At 37.6% G+C, this 17,651-nt stretch overlaps 2 protein-coding genes across 6 annotated transcripts; one reads left to right on the top strand and one right to left on the bottom strand.

The window, feature by feature from the left end:
• Nucleotides 1-980: 980 nt before the first annotated feature.
• Nucleotides 981-3,865, bottom strand: Dcps (Decapping enzyme, scavenger). Its single transcript, XM_077407780.1, has 4 exons — nucleotides 3,468-3,865; nucleotides 3,237-3,382; nucleotides 2,785-3,121; nucleotides 981-2,673 (listed from the first exon to the last, which is right to left on the bottom strand). Exons 1-4 carry the CDS (start codon nucleotides 3,838-3,840, stop codon nucleotides 2,501-2,503), a joined length of 1,029 nt encoding a protein of 342 aa, XP_077263906.1. The 5' UTR covers nucleotides 3,841-3,865; the 3' UTR covers nucleotides 981-2,500.
• A 3,361-nt stretch (nucleotides 3,866-7,226) lies between these two features.
• Nucleotides 7,227-17,581, top strand: Ugp (UDP-glucose pyrophosphorylase). Of its 5 annotated transcripts, XM_077407770.1 has the most exons (12): nucleotides 7,227-7,286; nucleotides 7,376-7,522; nucleotides 7,646-7,693; nucleotides 14,674-14,910; nucleotides 15,249-15,431; nucleotides 15,549-15,754; nucleotides 15,830-15,905; nucleotides 15,980-16,126; nucleotides 16,209-16,347; nucleotides 16,468-16,605; nucleotides 16,758-16,924; nucleotides 17,025-17,581. In XM_077407770.1, the coding sequence occupies exons 2-12, from the start codon at nucleotides 7,499-7,501 to the stop codon at nucleotides 17,235-17,237; spliced, it is 1,578 nt and encodes a 525-aa protein (XP_077263896.1). In that variant the 5' UTR covers nucleotides 7,227-7,286; nucleotides 7,376-7,498; the 3' UTR covers nucleotides 17,238-17,581. The 5 variants fall into 5 exon arrangements, with proteins under 5 accessions (XP_077263896.1, XP_077263893.1, XP_077263895.1 ...); XM_077407767.1 differs by having other exon boundaries at nucleotides 7,256-7,522; nucleotides 7,651-7,693; XM_077407769.1 differs by lacking the exon at nucleotides 7,227-7,286 and having other exon boundaries at nucleotides 7,358-7,522.
• Nucleotides 17,582-17,651: the final 70 nt, after the last annotated feature.

The raw sequence follows: 17,651 nt of genomic DNA, 5'->3' as shown, positions 1-17,651 counted from the left end.
CGACACGCGGGATCGTCGAGTGAAATTTTTAACACATTGTAACGTGTTTTTTTTCTAAGATAAAATCAAGCAAGTATGTGACATTACGCCTAACTGAGAAGAGAACTATATATAGTGCGTTTTAACGTACTACGTATACATTTATATCACATAAATGAGGCAGTGTTTAAAAGGGAAAAAAAGGAGAATAGTAAGAATCCGGCTAAAAGAACTCTTTTACGATTGATCGTGAAACTCGTGAACCAGTATATATGTACGACACTATCATACATGCGTTTCTACTGTTAATTCGTAACCGAGCTTGAGAATCCTGTTTCGAACGATGGCACTTCTGTGGCCCCGATGCTACAACAATCTTATATTTATAATGATCCTTCTCTCTTCTGCATATTTTCTGTCGGTCATACAGAATATATTTGACTTTTGTTTTCATATTAAAATACACGCTTTATAAATTTTCCTTGCATCCTTTCGAGATCATACATAATTTCCTATTAAAAGAAGATGTGAGAACATTGAGATTCCTCTTCTTGCAATATCCTGATAGCGCGATTTCATAGAAGAGAGGCGATTCTTTCATAATTTTTGTAGATTGATAGCGACACGTGTGGAACAGTGTTACTACAGCTTCACTATTAGAAATTCATATTTTGTTCCTAAAAAATAAAAATTCTAGAACCGTATAAAAACAAACGCATTTGTTTGCTGGAAAAGAAAATTATTTTCGAATATACATGAGATACATTCAAATCATATATAATTATACAGAAAGACCACAATTTTCGAAACCTAAGGAAGTAGAGATTATCCATGATAATAATGGACGACTTTATTGTGTATTACGTACCATTACTAATATTCTCCATATAGCAATATTTATTAAAATAAACATTGTAAAAACTGATACATATTGCGTACAATTTATATATCGACGACTACATAGATATATTGATTAAACTCCAATTTTTTTCTGTATTGTGATTGTGATACGATTAATGACATTACATTTTTATTTCTTGCACGATTCTATTTTCATATTCACGTGTATACAGCTTTCTTTTGCACGGTGATTAAAAACAAGAAGAGGAATTTCCAGAATTTCCGTGACTTAAGTATGTGAATTGCTTATTGATGCTGACACTGGCGACACGATCCGGTATTTTTTATTTATTTTGCATAAAACGTTATTTCGTTTAATGAAAATGAGCGAACTCTCGTAGATGATTTGCTTGTAGTAGAAGCAACCAGTTAAAATTGTAGAGGTCGGTCTACTGAATAACGTCATTCTGATCGATGGTCTCTCTTTTGTAAACAGAGTAAGATGCATTCAATGTAATAGCAACTACAGAGCAATATAAGAAGCAAGCGCGTTATCTGGCAGTATCATACAGAACGCAGCAATATGAAATTTGATTTTAACACACTCGGGTTTTATGTTGATTAATAAAAAGCACAGTTGTACTTACAGGTTCCTATTAGTCTTGAGAACAAATGGTTTTATTTTACTCTCGGATACACACGAAAGTGAACGATTACCAATTACCACAAATCTAAAAAAATCTGTACTACACAACGCGATTGTGACCGAATTTTTAATAAATCAAGAATGCATATACACAGATACGTAGGTAATACGTATGTATATCGTGTAAGTTTCTTTTCTCATGTTCTAGAAATACTTTACTGCTCTCTACTAAATGTGTCAATGCGTCGTATACAAATACAAACGAATAAAAGGATTTCAAAACGACAAGAGAAATTATAATTAGTGAAGTATATTATTTTCGCCCTTACTAATCTATATTAAATGTCTAACACAATCTACTTTCATGTAAATTTTTCTTATGCGAATATAACACTTCTAATTTCGCAATTGTGCGTTACGTATTAGCATGCAAATTTCTAATTATTTCTAATTTTCCAAATTTCTGTTTTTTTTTTTTTTTTTTTTTTTTTTCATTCTAACCTGTTTTTTTCATTATACTGAAAAAAAAACAAGAAATTAAATAATTTGTTCTCATTTTGATGTATAATGCAAAGAACAAATTTACACACTATCTCAATTTTATCAGAATTCTTCATACAGCTACAACAAAAAAACAAAAACTTAGAATTTTATGATATATATTGCATTTCACATAAATTTTTTTTCAAAATAAATACTAGCATATCTTTCATTTCATTTACGTAATATATATAATATTACGTAATATTATATATAATTAAAATATAATCTGTTTTTTTTTCAATTTGTTAATTTTTAACTGTAAGTAATTTGACGTTTGTGGTTCTAATATATTTTATTAATACGAAGATTTAATACGCTATTTCTACTGTAGATGTTTTTGATTAACAACACTGCATGTTTTGTTAATCATTTTTCTTATTTCCAAATAGTAAATAAAATACATATCAATTTCTTGTCGTCTGATATAAAAACGTAGAATACAACTTACGTTCGTTCAAAGTAAAACAGTCTTATTTACGCTATATTTACAGTCTATTGCGTTTCACATGTCGATGTCTGTAGGGCTCCATGTGATTTAAACTTTTCATAAAGCGGACTGCCTTTAAACACTACATACGAAAGTACCGCTTTCGTATAATAGTCCGACATCAGTTCCAAGTTTCTTATAACTGTTGATAAAAGATGCGCCTTTTCCGCATATATTCCTAGATAAAGAAAAGAAATCCTCCAGTTAGAAATATCCATTTTTAAATTGTCCATAAAACAATACATATTTCCTTTTTCAGTTAATTTTTTGTAGTTTTACACCAATTTACCTGGCGCTTCAAACATAAGATAGCAGAAATGCACGTGTAGATAATAATACGATGGCTGATAGTGGAAATACATTCTGAGCTGCGACGCAGGTATGTTGAACTTTTTACTAATCGCTGCCGTCCCGGCATCTCGTATATTTTTTAATAAAGGAAGATGAGATCCATTCAACTCTCTCAATGACCTTATTTTTTGAAATGGCAGGGCCAATAACTTTAACGTGTCCATCTGTTTATCCCACTTGAAATCGGTCACTAACACAAAACCATTATCCTTGTCAGGATCCTCATAAATAACATTTTCCTGTTCAGCTTTGTGCTCCAGAATATTAGTTATCCACTGAAAAAATATTAATAATATAGAAATAAAAAATATATATATATATATATATTAGTGATTTTCAAGTAAAATTATGCCAAGTATGATTCAATCTTATATCTTAAATAAATTATACCTCCAAGCCCAGACTCTTCGATTCTATGTAAGGGAGAGTGACCTGCTGATAAAGTTCATATGTTTCATCTATCACATATAACTCCTGTCTCTTGTATTTGTCGATGTGTGTTTGCGTAGCAGGATATATCACGGTCGCATGCAGACCTTAAAGAATAAGAGAGATTTGCTTATAAAATGTCGACTACATTAAGGTACATGAAAAGTTAAAAAAATAGACATTTTGATATACCATTATGCTCTTTGGTCGGCCAGCAATTGTAGTTTCTGTAGATGTCGTTATTAAAGATCTCCTGGAAGATTGTCTTTCCGTCGAAGAAATCCTTCTCCAAGATCACCTTGTCATGAGGAAAACTCTTTTGCTCCAGCAGAACAATCGCCGAGCCCTCGTGACCCTCGAACGTCCCTTCCACGCATATTAACTTCCGTGCACAATTATTCTGCAGTACCCTCGTCACTTTGAAGCCCGACAGATCCAGTTCTGTTTTACTTTTATCATTCTCATCTGGATTCTTCTCGACCACATCGGAGCTCTCGTCGTCCAATTTAACTTTCTTCGCCGGCGGACAGTCCTTATCGTTTTCACTCCTACATTTTTCCGCCATGCTCGTCACTTTAATGTTAAAAAACCTGAAAGTAGAGTAAAACGTGTTAGATGTCGATCCAAGAACTTGTCTTTTTGTTGTAATTAATGACAAAAATATAGCATTACATTATAAAGACTTTTTTCTTCAAGTTATTCGTCGTTATATATATAATATTATGTAAAAAAAAGTCTTTTTACCGATAATTGCGAAAAAAAGCGCGTCAGAACTCGCTATTCTCTTCACTCTTTCTCTCGATGCACAGTGATTTGATGGTTGTTGAATTACCGTTACGATTTTCTCGATCGTGAATGAGATGAATTATGTGGATCGCCGTGTGAAAATATCAGGCGCCGTGATAATCCTGTTCGTATTTCGCACGTTCTTCCTTTAGCACAGTTCTCACCCCACAATTAAACTGATGTAAACACCGGCAAAGGCGGTAAACACAAGTCGTGACAAGTGGTGACGAATCGATCGTCCAGTTGTGGAAGGATAAAAAATTGTAATAATCATAATAACTCAATCGAAACCATAGACTTAGAAAAACATAGACGGAACGTAAGCTTGCGGGAGCGTTCCGGCCGTTCCGGGTCCCGGGCTGCATCATTCAAATCTTTGTTTAACGTTCGATGAACAACAAGGATAAACGCATATGCGCATCATGCGTGAAATGCACCTTCGTTTGACCACGTTGCGATTTACCACAGCCACTCACAGCCCCCGGTGCCTGTAGTTTTTCTACTGAACCAGCCAATCAGATATTTTTATTTTAAATCGGCCAATTGACGACTCGGGAAGAACGGGCAAACTCGACAATCTTCGGTTAGACTCGGAAACATTCGGAGTATTGATTTCGAGCGTGCCCGCGGCCCGCGGTGCCCGGTGCCGTCAAGCTTTTGTTTTTGTCAGCCTTGCGGCTGATCTTACTGATTAAAACGAGCATAAGTTTAATGAGATTCGTTAATTAATTTGGCTAAAATTTGAGAAAAACCGTTCCTAAGCAGCTTTGCAGCTCTAAGCAAGCCTGAAAACTTCATAACTGTAAAATTCGCCAACTGTAAAATTCATAACTCTATTTAACGATCTCTTCGATATATTCAACTCCATAAATTTAAGACAACATGGTCTCAAAAAGCCCATACATAACAGTAATTATGTTCAAATTGATCGAAAACTTCAAGAATGTGCAACTTATATTAAATTAAAAATAGGGTTTCGCGGTTTTTTAATGAATATCAAAAGTTTGTTGCATATTTACAAATTTGTATGCACTGATAATGATCTTCTTAAGTACATTCCTACGTATAAATTAAGTCTGGACAACCTTGATTTAATTTTTAATTATTTAAGACCTTATTATAAATGTGTAATATTGATCCTACAGTTGTACAATTTAAATCTGCGTATAAAAAATTAATTACACACACGGAATTGCGAGACAAAAATAGTGGCACTTGTACACCATTAGAGGATATTCCAATATTGTATATATATGTCATCCGAACAGCCGATTAATATCATAAAATGCAACGACAAACATAGCATTACGCATACAATGGCCTGATATGTTTAGAATGGAACATGATGAGATTCACCTTGATTATTCGTCATTACAAACACGATATTCAAGTCCTATTACAGAATATAAAACGGAAGTTATTAGTTATATAGCTGGATACATATTAAAAGAACTTACAATACTATTACATTGCACTGTATGTTTCAACATTTTAATAGGCCAACCACACGTCAATTTAATAAATAAAAAGAATAAAAGACGATAAATATATCCGTCACGAGATCTTATATATATTTGTAAAATAACAGAAAATACAATAAGTAATCTCTTAAATACGAATAAAACTTTAAAACACTTTAATATGCATAGTTTTACATGTAGAGTAATGCAAGAGTTTATAGATAGCAATATATTTGCGAAGTTAAACGAACATATTAATGATCAGTGCCTTTTTAGCAACCACAGAAATAATTTGTTACGTAGCACTATCATATTATATGCTATGAGAAGATTCGCATTATATTGAAAATAAACAATTAAGTATAAGACATAATTATATGCTAAGCTTATATTTTAAGGCTTCAATAAAATATGTTTGTGTAAAAAACTATATAAATATATATTTTATTTTACTCTTCCATCACATTTACATTATATTTACATTAATTTATATTTTTTAGTTTATTATTATACATATATATTGTGTATTTTTTCTTTGTCTCTCACTCACTCACTATTTGATACATATCATTCTAACGGTAATTAATATAAAATAATGAATCTTTATCAGAGATAATCAATTTTCTTTTCGTATTATAATATAATTAAAACCTTGATTGTGTAACTTTTAAAGTTCTAGAACTATTCCTACTTTATGAAATAATAAAAAACAAGTCTCGACTTTTTTATTTATATATAGAAGTATACATTTTATAATTAATTTGTTTAAAAAAAATTTTATAAATAGAATTAAATTGGATTGAAAACCGTTAATAAAAACCATAACGCTGAACATATCTATACCTAACGTAGAGGACCTCAAGTAAGATTCTGGTCACTGATCGACCGTTTTTGATTGGCCGAACTAATCCAAAATACTGAAAGTTTTCGCGCAAAACGAATCCAGCCTTATATTTGCCATAAATACCGAACCAGCATACAAAATATGTCAAGTGTCTCTAACTAATATATTAAACTATTACTACGTTTACGCGAGCGTTACTTCTGCAGTAACTTACGATATATCACTCGTTTACGCGGAGTAAATTATCGTAAGTTGCTACAAAATCCCGTTTACGCGAAGGAATTATCGTAAGTTACTACAGAAGTAACGCTAGTATATATAAACGTAGTATATATAAAAGTGCATTGTTCTTAAACGCAGCCGTTGTTTGTCAAAGTGGCCAGACTCTTATGTAACTGGAGGGTCTCCAATTAATCGTATACTGTCAATTATTGCAATGCTGCACTTTTTAAATTATAACATATTCCAAAACTGCGCGCAGAAAGTAATGTAGATGATTTCATATGACCGCCATATATAAGCGCGCGCAGATTTGAATTCAACTCAACCGTCCACGTGACGTGGGATCACGTGATCGATTTCAACTCGTTGATATCAGAGTTTTGTTGTACAGTATGTATGTATACATACATAAGTAACACGAAAAATAGACATCTCTTCAAAAGGGGGAGTCGTTTGCCGCCTCTCGCTTTCCTTCTTCATTACATTCAATCCGGTTAAATTTGTATCAATCGGTATCAACTTGCATTAATTTGCGATATGTTAAAACTGAATTTGAATACGTTCGTCCGCGAATAGATCGTGACGTAATAGCAGATTTGGAACATCGTCGTTGGTAAAGTCGGTGTCCTGTAACGTCACTTACCGACCGCAAAGACACGTCACGTCACACACGAGCCGGCATATTTTCGTGTGGTCGAGATAAGTATCTTTATACGTTTGAGGTAAAAATATATGGATTGTTTCGCAATAGAACAGAAGTTTTGCACGGTGTTTAGGTGGCCGCGTACGATCCCAGTTCGGGAGCGATTCCACCCGAGTATCCGACGAGTCTCGATCACCGTTGCGACCTGTCGTGACCTTCGCCGCGGCGTTAAAGGGCACGGTCAACCGTCTCGCAATCTCGATCGACGATGCTGCAAGTCGACGACAGAAAGGTAAATCCTCTCGTGCTCTCTGGAGCCTCGTCTTTGCCGTGTTTGTCCGCCGATTAAGCCTGCCCGACGTCGCGCGCGAACCTCTCCTCTTCACACGTCTCTCTTTTGTTTTCACTTGTCAAGGACAGTGCCGACAGGGTTGTAAAAGATGAGAAGCCGACGTATGGCCATGTAAGTACTGGAATCTTATTTTTGCAAGCGATCAAGCGAAATCCCAACGGTTTTCCTCGTTTCTCTCGGTTTCGCCCTCGATTGTCAAAAGTGTTCGCCACGGATTCGCGTTGAGGTTATGTTCCACGTTCCAGCTGGACATTTAACGGGCGCGGCTTCTGTTATTCTTGAGGTGACCCTAGAAGTCAAAGCGTTAATTTTCAAAATGCTTAACTTATCGATTAAGATATTATCCCAGACAACACCGTGTTAAAAATCGGGGCATGAGACGTCTTTTGCACGTTTTTTTAGTCATCTTTTTCGTAAGACGTCTAAAATAAGTATGTCTTTTTAGACATCTTATGTCCCGCTTTTGGACATGCGTGCTGTCTGGGTATCCGTAAGGTAAACGTCCCAATGGCCGGACACGTATCAGTGTCCGACCATATTGGAGAAAAATATTTGCTATTTATTTGAACAATTCAAAATAAAAATAAGCTTTTTCCCAATAAATCGTTAAATATTAAAGTTTTTTTTACAATAATTATTATTTTTATTTTTAATTGTTCAAATAAATAGTAAATATTTTTCTCCAATGTAGTCGAACACTGGTGTACATACGTGTCCGGCCACTGGGACGTTTACCTTACTGTTCAAACTATTACGTACCATATTGTGTTCCCCGACATGAATAGATCTGTTAATTTTTCGTAGGAAAGACGAATTTTATGGTCAGACAAATATTTCGCTGGGAGCAATTCCGGCTAGTTGAAAGGACTATATTTGAGACGAATATATATATATGTTCGAAATCGAACTGCTGGCAGAATTAATGATAGCATAATTTCTCTCGCAACGCAATCGGATTATTTCGATTATTTCAAGCTAAATATATTCTCGTTTCGAAGAATATAAGTGCCGTTTCTCCGAGAAGTTGCGAGAGATCATAAACAGTGCCGTTTCCGCGTGTACCGATACTCTCCCTTTGTCTCGGGAACCTCTGAGCGAGAGGTAAACGCTCGGGACAAAGGGAAAGACATGTACATACGAAAACAGCTGATCGGTCATCGGGCCCGAGGACTGCTGAAATTGTCGAGTGTACGTCTCGGGGTGTCGATGGCCGATTGGCCCAGCGAAATTTCGGAGCGCGACCGGGGGGGCGGAGTGCGCGAGCTGATAAAACTCCGGCCCTCCGCTCGCTGCCTGGCATTCGTTTTCCGAGTTCATATCGAGAGAAATAGTGAGAATTGCGATCGACGAAGATACCGAATCAGCGCGCTGTTGTACGATTCCGCATCTCGTGCTAGACATATTCGGTCGGTCTTAAAAGCGTTTCTTATTGCGCTACTCTCGGGATTTAGCTCGTGCTTCGAGTGACGGCCCTCTCCGCGCGCATTCGCCCGCGGGAATAATAGCGATCAAGATTTTGTAAATAGCTGTAAATATCGTTTATTCTAATTATAGACAGTCTTAATCCATTCGCGCGCAATATATTTTTTTTTTCCAGACAACCTTCGCGCTTACATAATCACTGGCATTACTCGCATAATTAGGCACGTACCATTTCCATAGATCCGCCGTATCTTTCGGGTTGACAGGCGGAAGATAAAATGACGCGTATGTATAATGTATATGACTTTTTTTGCATTTTTGCAAGTCGCGCGATATCCGGTTGATAATTTGTTGCAAATTCATGAAATATGTTTTAAGCCCAAGTGACACTTATTGTTTCGCGTTTTAAGAAGTCAAATATAGGAACGTCGCGGGAAGGCGGGAGGAATAATACAATTTATAATTTCTCGTCAATGCCAAACGTATGCAATAAATAGGCCGACTTCCTCGACGTCTCGACATACGTTACCGGCGTGATTAGGGTTCCGCATCGTTTCCGCACACGTTCCATCCCCGAGAAAAACCCGCGTTCGAAAGAGACGTCCCGCGTTCGCTCTCGGGTCTCGTTCCGCACGCCGCGTCACGTGTTGTACCCCACGCATTCGCGTCGTGTTTGGTGGAGCGCCGCCGATCGCACGCGCGCGATGCCGCAGTCGCATTCCACGGCCGCCGATCGTCCGCTACGCGTGTACAAAGTGGCGCACATGGAGTACTTGTTGCAAGTAAGTGATAAAGAAGCTAAGTGATAACCGTCGCGAGCCCCCGTTGACCGGTCGCCCCTCCGGTATTCCAAGTTCCAAGCGTGCATGGTGAAATCGTTCGAATCGAATCCGAAGGATTCTCCAGGCATTTTCCTCCCTCGCGGAAAGGACCTCGAATTAAATCTAAAGGATTTTTCTGAGTACTTTTTTTTCTTTACAGAAAAGAATTTCGCGCCCGAATAAATTTAAGGGACCCCCGAGCGTTTCGTCGCGGAAAGAATGTCGCGTCTAACGATCTGCCGATTAAAACAACGTTATCGGCTTCTAATCGCTCGTCCGGTTGCTCGAGGAGTAAACATCGACACAGGCCACACAAAAAAACGTTGCGAACTGCCGGGGAACTTGCGAAACATATATTCTAGTTCAATTAAATTTATTCGATTAATTAACTGAAGACACTCGATATATTAAAACTAACGAAGGGAAAAGTGGGCTATATGAGAGTCAAGTGCAGTTATTTGTGGCGTGAGTTTACGTTATGTAATATTCAATTAATAATTTAATTTGCATAATAACTGAATATTACATAACGTAAACTCACACATAGATATTGTAGTTCATTGACGTATCTATACGCTTATCAATGGGCATTCGCGGGCGATATCGTTGAATAAAGCATAAATGAGCCGCGAATTCTCCTTATCGCGGCTAGAGAGAGAATCTAAAGCGGGATCTTGATCCTAGCAAAAGCCGGCCCGCGAGGTGTACACCTGTTTACGTTGTAACGTTGACGATTTTCCTTCCTTAAACTCTCTCGTGCCTTATCCCCCCACGTGAGATAATCGTCTATCTTTAGAAATCCTAATGCGATTAAGTCGTTGCCTCGATCGACGTTTTCCCCAGCCCGGAGTAATCCCGGAGTGAAATAATCCCCGCCGGAGGACGTTCCGTCCCGTGTCCGTCGGGAATCCGTCGGGGATCGGGACAACACCTCGGCAGCTTGTCTTCGCCGCGAGATGAAAATTGTGCGTGTCCTTGGACGAGCACGCGTGTTAATCTGTCGTTATGTAAGCTAATGATAGGCGATACTCGGCTCGCAGCGTCACGCTGACAATGAGGTGTAATCGTCGTTGGCCGATCTCGTTGGCCGATCTCGTTGGCCGTTTAACCCTCGAACCCGCGTCGACCCGTGCGACTTACTTATCTCCTTTAATTCTCGAAAACGACGATTATTCCCTCATTCGTGGGTCGTAACGAAAAGATTCTCTCTGAGAGATCGAAAGGCGACGGGAACAGAGCTCGTGACGCGGAAACGCTCCGCACGCTTTGTTTTGTATTTCTTTTTTCTGTCAGAATATCCATGTGTCAAAATAGTAAATACGAGATATTTTTCGTAAAGCGCCGGTATCCGCGGCTACTTTACCGCGCGGGAAGATCAGTAAAATCAACTTATGTAAATAAAATGATGTCCCGGTCAGAGAACACGCTGTGACCTTCAGTCGACCTTAAGAAACTCCTCTTTTTCTCTTGTCATCGTTGACGTTTACGTAAGAAATGACGAAGTTTTGCTGAGTTTTCTGATCTTTTTCTCTCTCTCTCTCTCTCTCTCTCTCTCTCTCTCTCTCTCTCTCTCTCTCTCTCTCTCTCTCTCTCTCTCTCTCTCTCTCTCTCTCTCTCTCTTCTCTGCCATCCAACAATTATTTTACACGTAAGACATTGTGATAACTGATGCGAGATGATAACCGAGATAGTAATTGCAAGAATTATCTGCGATTTAGTTTATCACCACATATGTGTCGCAAAAGGTGGATTCTAAGTGTCTGGCGTCCCGATTAAATCTTCCGAATACCTGTTATCACAAACACTTGTGACAACAGCGTTTAAATTATGTTCGCGTATTATTAGCCCAGTCAACATAGACTTTTAAATGGAATTAATTCCGGGAAGCGATTTTTTTTTTGACTGTTTTGGAGGGTTATGGGTAGTGTAAAACCGGATTTTCGGGATTCTAACCCTGGAGCGTTAGCCGCCATTTTTATTAAAAGGGTGATTTTGTAAATATCTCGCTTATTTTCAACTTTAGAGTGAAAGTGGTGATAATCAAACTTGTAGAAAATTTAATACTCTGCAATTTTGGTCCTTATCATTTTTCACCTAGGATCGATATTTTGGGTCTTAGACTCGAAAGTGGGGGGGGGGTAAAATTTTATTATTTTTTTTTTATTTTTTGAATAAGCGCGCCATAAACTCTACCCCCGTGGTGATGTGAAAAAGATGTTTTTCATTATACCAAGTAAATTCAAAAAATAAAAAAAAAATAAAATTTTACCCCTCCACTTTTGAGTTTAAGACCCAAAATATCGATTCTACGTGAAAAATGATAAGGACCAAAATTGTAGAGTATTAAATGTTCTACAAGTTTGGTTGTTACCACTTTCACTCTAAAGTTGAAAATAAGCGAGATATTTACAAAATCACCCTTTTAATCAAAATGGCGGCTAACGCTCCAGGGTTAGGATCCCGAAAATCCGGTTTTAGACTACCCATGACCCTCCAAAACAGTAAAAAAAAAAAAAAAAAAAAAAAATCGCTTCCCGGAATTAATTCCATTTCAGCGGCTTTTTCGGGCTATATATTGACTGGGCTATATTAGCAGTTCCAAATTCTTCTCTTCCCGTGGCAGGTCTCGTATCTCCTAATCTCTCCCGATTCCGCGAGTGTGACTCGACTAACGACTGTTATTTTAACGGAAAGATAAAATTCATGCGACGTGGACTCCGTGTCTCGAAATTATCTTATCGCGTAGCCGTAAAAGGGTCAACTGCGGGGGCGAGGGAGCCAGCGTTATACGAGTATCGATTATTGTTTCGTCGATTATGAATTTAGTGGTTCTCGACGCTGTATATGTATGAAAAGTAGATTAATTTTCTTTTAACACGCCAAAAATGTTTTCTACGATAATTTTCACGTGTCTTGTTACGGTATATAAGTCACGGTAACCAGTCGCGAAACTTCTCTCTCACGTCCTAAAGCTTTACGCACCTTCAATGCAAATCCGGCGATTTATGTGGCGTATTACTATCGCGGCACACACATTTGAAAGTTAAACATTTAAATAGGCGATTATATTATACATCCCGCGCATTTTACGTCCGACTCATCCGCAGGGAAAAGAATGAAAAAAAAAAGAGGGAAAAGACTAAATCCGAGCATATCATCTGAACTTTAAGTCGAAGTAAAATGAAATATATCGTTTTTCTCTTTATCTTCATTTTTCATTATTCTCTTTCTTAAATTTTTTTTTTTTTTACAATAGACCGAGAGTCCCCGGTGAAGGGGTCATCTCGGATTATCGCTTGGCAAGCGAGATCAACGCGATCGCGACACTGGGTCAGGGTGAAGAAGCTTGGCTAATCACAGACTTTACGCTCGTTTTTGTTCAGTTTTTGTTACGCCAGCACAGATGTTACGCTGGTTTTTGAAGCGTTTCAGCGTTTATGCTACGATGATGATAACACACACCTACGTACACGCATATGGAATATTGCTTCATGTATATATGAATGTATGTGTTAAAAATTGCGCTGAAAATTTCATCGGCTGTCCCATGGGGCGTATTTACGCCGGCGAAATGATCAATAAGCCAATCACAAGACTCCTTGAGCATTCATTTTGAAAATAAGCTTTGTACAACACTGTGATTAGCTTATTAATCATTACGCTGCTTAAATACGCTCCATGGGACAGCCGATATTTGTGCTGGCGTAACGAAAACGATCGCAAAGCCTGGTGATTAGCCAAGCTTCTGTACGCCATACGCCGGTACGCCATATACGCTGGTTCCATGGGACTTCACCCTCAGGGTCTACTGGCTGCTACCGTCGTTTGCCTGCACCTCGCTTAGTCGATATCCACTTACATATCTAGCCGCGACATAAAGACAATGAAAGACAGATCGCACGATTAATTTTAATTATTCCGGAGAGAAAGAGTCGGAAGAAGAAATTCTTCTTTCCTCCTGTCCTGTCCTGAGACACCTACGTATTTTTTATGATAATTTTCGCCTCTCACTGTTTAAAATATCAAAGAATAAAATTTAAATCAATACATTGAGTTAAATGACATTCTGTTATTTTTAACTACCATGTGTAAAAATTTATTATTTTAACACAAAAGAGTATTATTTTAATTTTATTAGTTTAGATAAATTAACATTGTTTTAGTTAAATTAACGACATATCGAGTAGAGGCAATGATAGACGATAGAAATAATTAAAAATGACTCAAATTAAATGTAATTTGACACTACGAATTTAATAGTGCTATAGACTCGTTATCGTTATCGCGCGCGACTTAATCCCGGCGTTAATTTATTTTACTGCTCGTTTTTTTTCCTCAATAGTTTTCTCACTATCTATTCATTTCGTTCCTCGAGAGACCTCCCAGGCGTGAACGACGCGATCGCTGGTCGCTTTTCAAGACAGACAAATTCACGATGATTCGTCGCATGTCAAAGAAAAAAAAGGATGAAAAAAAAAAAGAAAAAACGGAGTTCGTCTTCGCTCATTAGCGACGCAGTTGATTACGGATTGCGGGCGATTTTTGCGTGATTGCATTTCTACATGGGAATTTTGCCCCGACGCGGGAGATTTTAAACGAGAACTTTTGAGACGGCGGTCGGACACCCCGTGTCATCGCACGCATATACACGATTTATTTATTTTTTTTCCTTTTTTCCCCCCTCTATTTTTTTTTGTAATTGATTTTTGACGGTCTCGAAAAATCATGCGCGATCTCTCGAATTGCGGCGAGCAGTTTAGCGGATCGGACTCGGAAGACTTCGCGAAAAGGATAGGTAAAAAAAAATAATAAAAGATCTAGTCTATACCTCGGAGGAAAACTCCACAGGCACGCGGTCACCAACGCAGCTCTTCAGATACACAGGCGTTCCGCGAGCGTACGAAGAGAGATGCACGGGATGAGCTGCAGCGCGAGCTCGAGAAGCTGGGGGCGACCGCCCGCGAGGACAAGAAGGCGATGATCGGCCGGCAGTTCTCCGGATTTCAGCATCTGTTCGAGCGATTCCTGCAGGAGGAGGGCCCGTCCTTGGAGTGGAACCACATTCAGAAGCTGTCCGAAGATGCGGTGAGTGAAACCCGACCGTGTAGACGGAAATACTGCCGCGAGGAGATCTAGCGCTCTCCTTTTCTTCCTTTGAAGAAATGTTAACGATATCCTGTGTAGCCGTAGTTCTGTGTAGCTCTTTAGTTCGTTTTAATCAACAAACTCTGTATTGATTAATAATGAATTAAATTTTATCGATGTTATTACGATGATTTATTGAAGGGGAACATTGAGATATTTTATAAAACCATCTTCTAGAAATTTTCCGAGACGTATCTTGTGGGTCTGCTTGGATTAATGAATTCTATTAACTACTAGAAAAATCAAATTAAGTCAAAATTGTGCTTTCTTTTTCATAGGTCAAGGATTACAACTCCTTGCCATCGCCGGAGACGAACGAGGTGAAGGAGCTGCTGGACAAGTTGATTGTTGTCAAATTAAACGGTGGTCTTGGAACGAGCATGGGGTGCCACGGGCCGAAATCCGTTATCGCTGTGCGAAATGGACTCACGTTTCTTGATCTTACCGTTCAACAAATCGAGGTATCGCAAAATAATTATAGCTAACAGTTTTTTTTTACCATTTACATATATAGTCACTTATTATTTATAAGACTATAACAATAAATAATAATTGATAATGCATTTCTGTTGTAACAGCACCTGAATAAAACGTATAACGCTAACGTGCCACTCATATTGATGAACTCGTTCAACACGGACGACGATACGCAACGGATAATTAGGAAGTACAAAGGAATCGATATAGATATTTACACTTTTAATCAGAGCTGTTATCCTCGTATAAACAGGGATTCTCTCCTCCCGATCGCTAAGCACTGTCAAATTGATGAAGATATAGAAGCGTAAGACAGTTCTCATAAAGTCACCATTAATATTTTTTAAACGTTCATGCAAAATAATGTATAATTTGTTAACAGCTGGTACCCACCCGGCCACGGAGACTTCTACGAGAGTTTCCAGAACTCTGGTTTACTTAAAAAATTCATTCGTGAGGTAATGAGATTTCATTTTCGGCGTTCGTAAACAGTAGCAACAATTCGCTTAAAAGAAACTCTGATTCTTTCCAGGGCCGCGAATATTGTTTTATCTCGAACATAGATAATCTTGGTGCTACGGTGGATATTAAAATCTTGAAGTCGTTGTTGAGTAAAAGGCCGGAACCACCTCTTGAATTTGTGATGGAAGTAACCGACAAAACGCGAGCGGATGTCAAGGTGCGTTTCGTGAGAACTACGGCATATGTCTGGATTAGCGCTATGAGGCAGACCCTAATTATACATATATTTTATTTTGTAGGGTGGTACACTTATAAAATACGAGGATAAACTTCGTCTCCTTGAAATAGCTCAAGTTCCCAAGGATCATATCGACGATTTTAAGTCCATTAAAACATTCAAGTATTTCAACACTAACAACCTCTGGATTAAACTTAGTGGTATGTATATTTAAATTTGTCGTACCACATAATAAATAAATGCTATATAATAAATAAATATCATGTATGCCATATAATATGAAAGCCGTATTTAACATATGTCGTTTTTTTTTTTAACAGCTGTTGAGAGAGTGCTTGAGCAAAAAGCGTTGAATATGGAGATAATTGTAAACAACAAAACTTTTCCCAATGGCCTAAATATAATACAACTTGAAACAGCTGTAGGAGCCGCTATGAAATCATTCGAAGGAAGTGTTGGTAAGTTTAAAGAGATAACAAGTCCTGCTTTAATAAAAATAATTCTTTATTCTTTAATCTGAATTCTTTATCTCTTCAAGGATCCTGCTTTATTTTATATCAATTGTGTACACGATTGTGATTAATTAAAAATGTTTATTTATTTGGTACAGGTATAAATGTACCGCGCAGTAGATTCTTGCCGGTGAAAAAGACTTCTGATCTGATGCTTGTAATGAGCAATTTATATACACTGCGCAACGGATCTCTTGTGATGAGTCCTCAAAGGATGTTCCCCACAACGCCTCTCATCAAATTAGGAGACAATCACTTTTCAAAAGTCAGTAGGACTAACTCTTATTTTAATCTTTGCTAAAATTCATGTAACTCTTTAACTTCATCATAGCGATGTCTATAAGTCTCTTTTCCCTTTCTTACAGGTGAAAGAGTTTCTCATCAGATTTCCGACAATACCGGATCTCCTCGAATTGGATCATTTGACGGTGTCGGGCGATGTCACCTTCGGAAAAGGGGTAACGCTGAAAGGCACCGTCATTATAATCGCCAATCACGGGGAACGCATAGATCTACCTTCTGGAACCGTTTTAGAAAATAAAATTGTATCGGGCAATCTACGCATATTGGATCACTAAGTCACAACGGCAGGCAAAGGACCGCTTTAATTCGTCTCGCGTGCATGTCTGAAAGAATGGGGGGGGGGGGGTCTGTGTTTTCAGCAATCATGTTCCAGCTTAAATTAACTAGTCAAGCGATTCAATCGTATATATTCATAATGTTATTTTAGGAAGAAAGGGCCGGAAATATATTTCTACAAAAATTATTTTACCTACTTGTATATAAGAACTTATATAAGAATTTAATTATGAGATATCAAAGAGAAATTTATAATGTACAAAATATATACTGTTGTGTAGGCGCGATGGAAGCTTACAAGGCATATTATTCTATTATAATAAATAAATACTTTCAAATTTTATTTATTTGTTTATTAACGAAAAACTCCCTCTATATATATATATATATATATATATATATATATATATATA

This window comes from Temnothorax americanus, unplaced genomic scaffold (genome assembly GCF_048541705.1).
Source record: "Temnothorax americanus isolate GAGA-0224 unplaced genomic scaffold, ASM4854170v1 Scaffold23, whole genome shotgun sequence".
NCBI lineage: Eukaryota > Metazoa > Arthropoda > Insecta > Hymenoptera > Formicidae > Temnothorax > Temnothorax americanus.
This window is presented reverse-complemented; position numbering and strand designations above follow the sequence as displayed.

Bases quoted from the DNA above. Each gene is read 5' to 3' on its own strand.
- Dcps (XM_077407780.1), bottom strand. From the start codon at position 3,840: ATGGCGGAAAAATGTAGGAGTGAAAACGATAAGGACTGTCCGCCGGCG. The intron at 3,383-3,467 runs GTATATCAAAAT...TTATTCTTTAAG, and splicing joins GCCGACCAAAGAGCATAATG to GTCTGCATGCGACCGTGATA. The intron at 3,122-3,236 runs GTATAATTTATT...ATATTTTTTCAG, and splicing joins CGAAGAGTCTGGGCTTGGAG to TGGATAACTAATATTCTGGA.
- Ugp (XM_077407767.1), top strand. From the start codon at position 7,320: ATGGATTGTTTCGCAATAGAACAGAAGTTTTGCACGGTGTTTAGGTGG. The intron at 15,755-15,829 runs GTAAGACAGTTC...ATTTGTTAACAG, and splicing joins ATTGATGAAGATATAGAAGC to CTGGTACCCACCCGGCCACG. The intron at 16,925-17,024 runs GTCAGTAGGACT...CCTTTCTTACAG, and splicing joins GAGACAATCACTTTTCAAAA to GTGAAAGAGTTTCTCATCAG.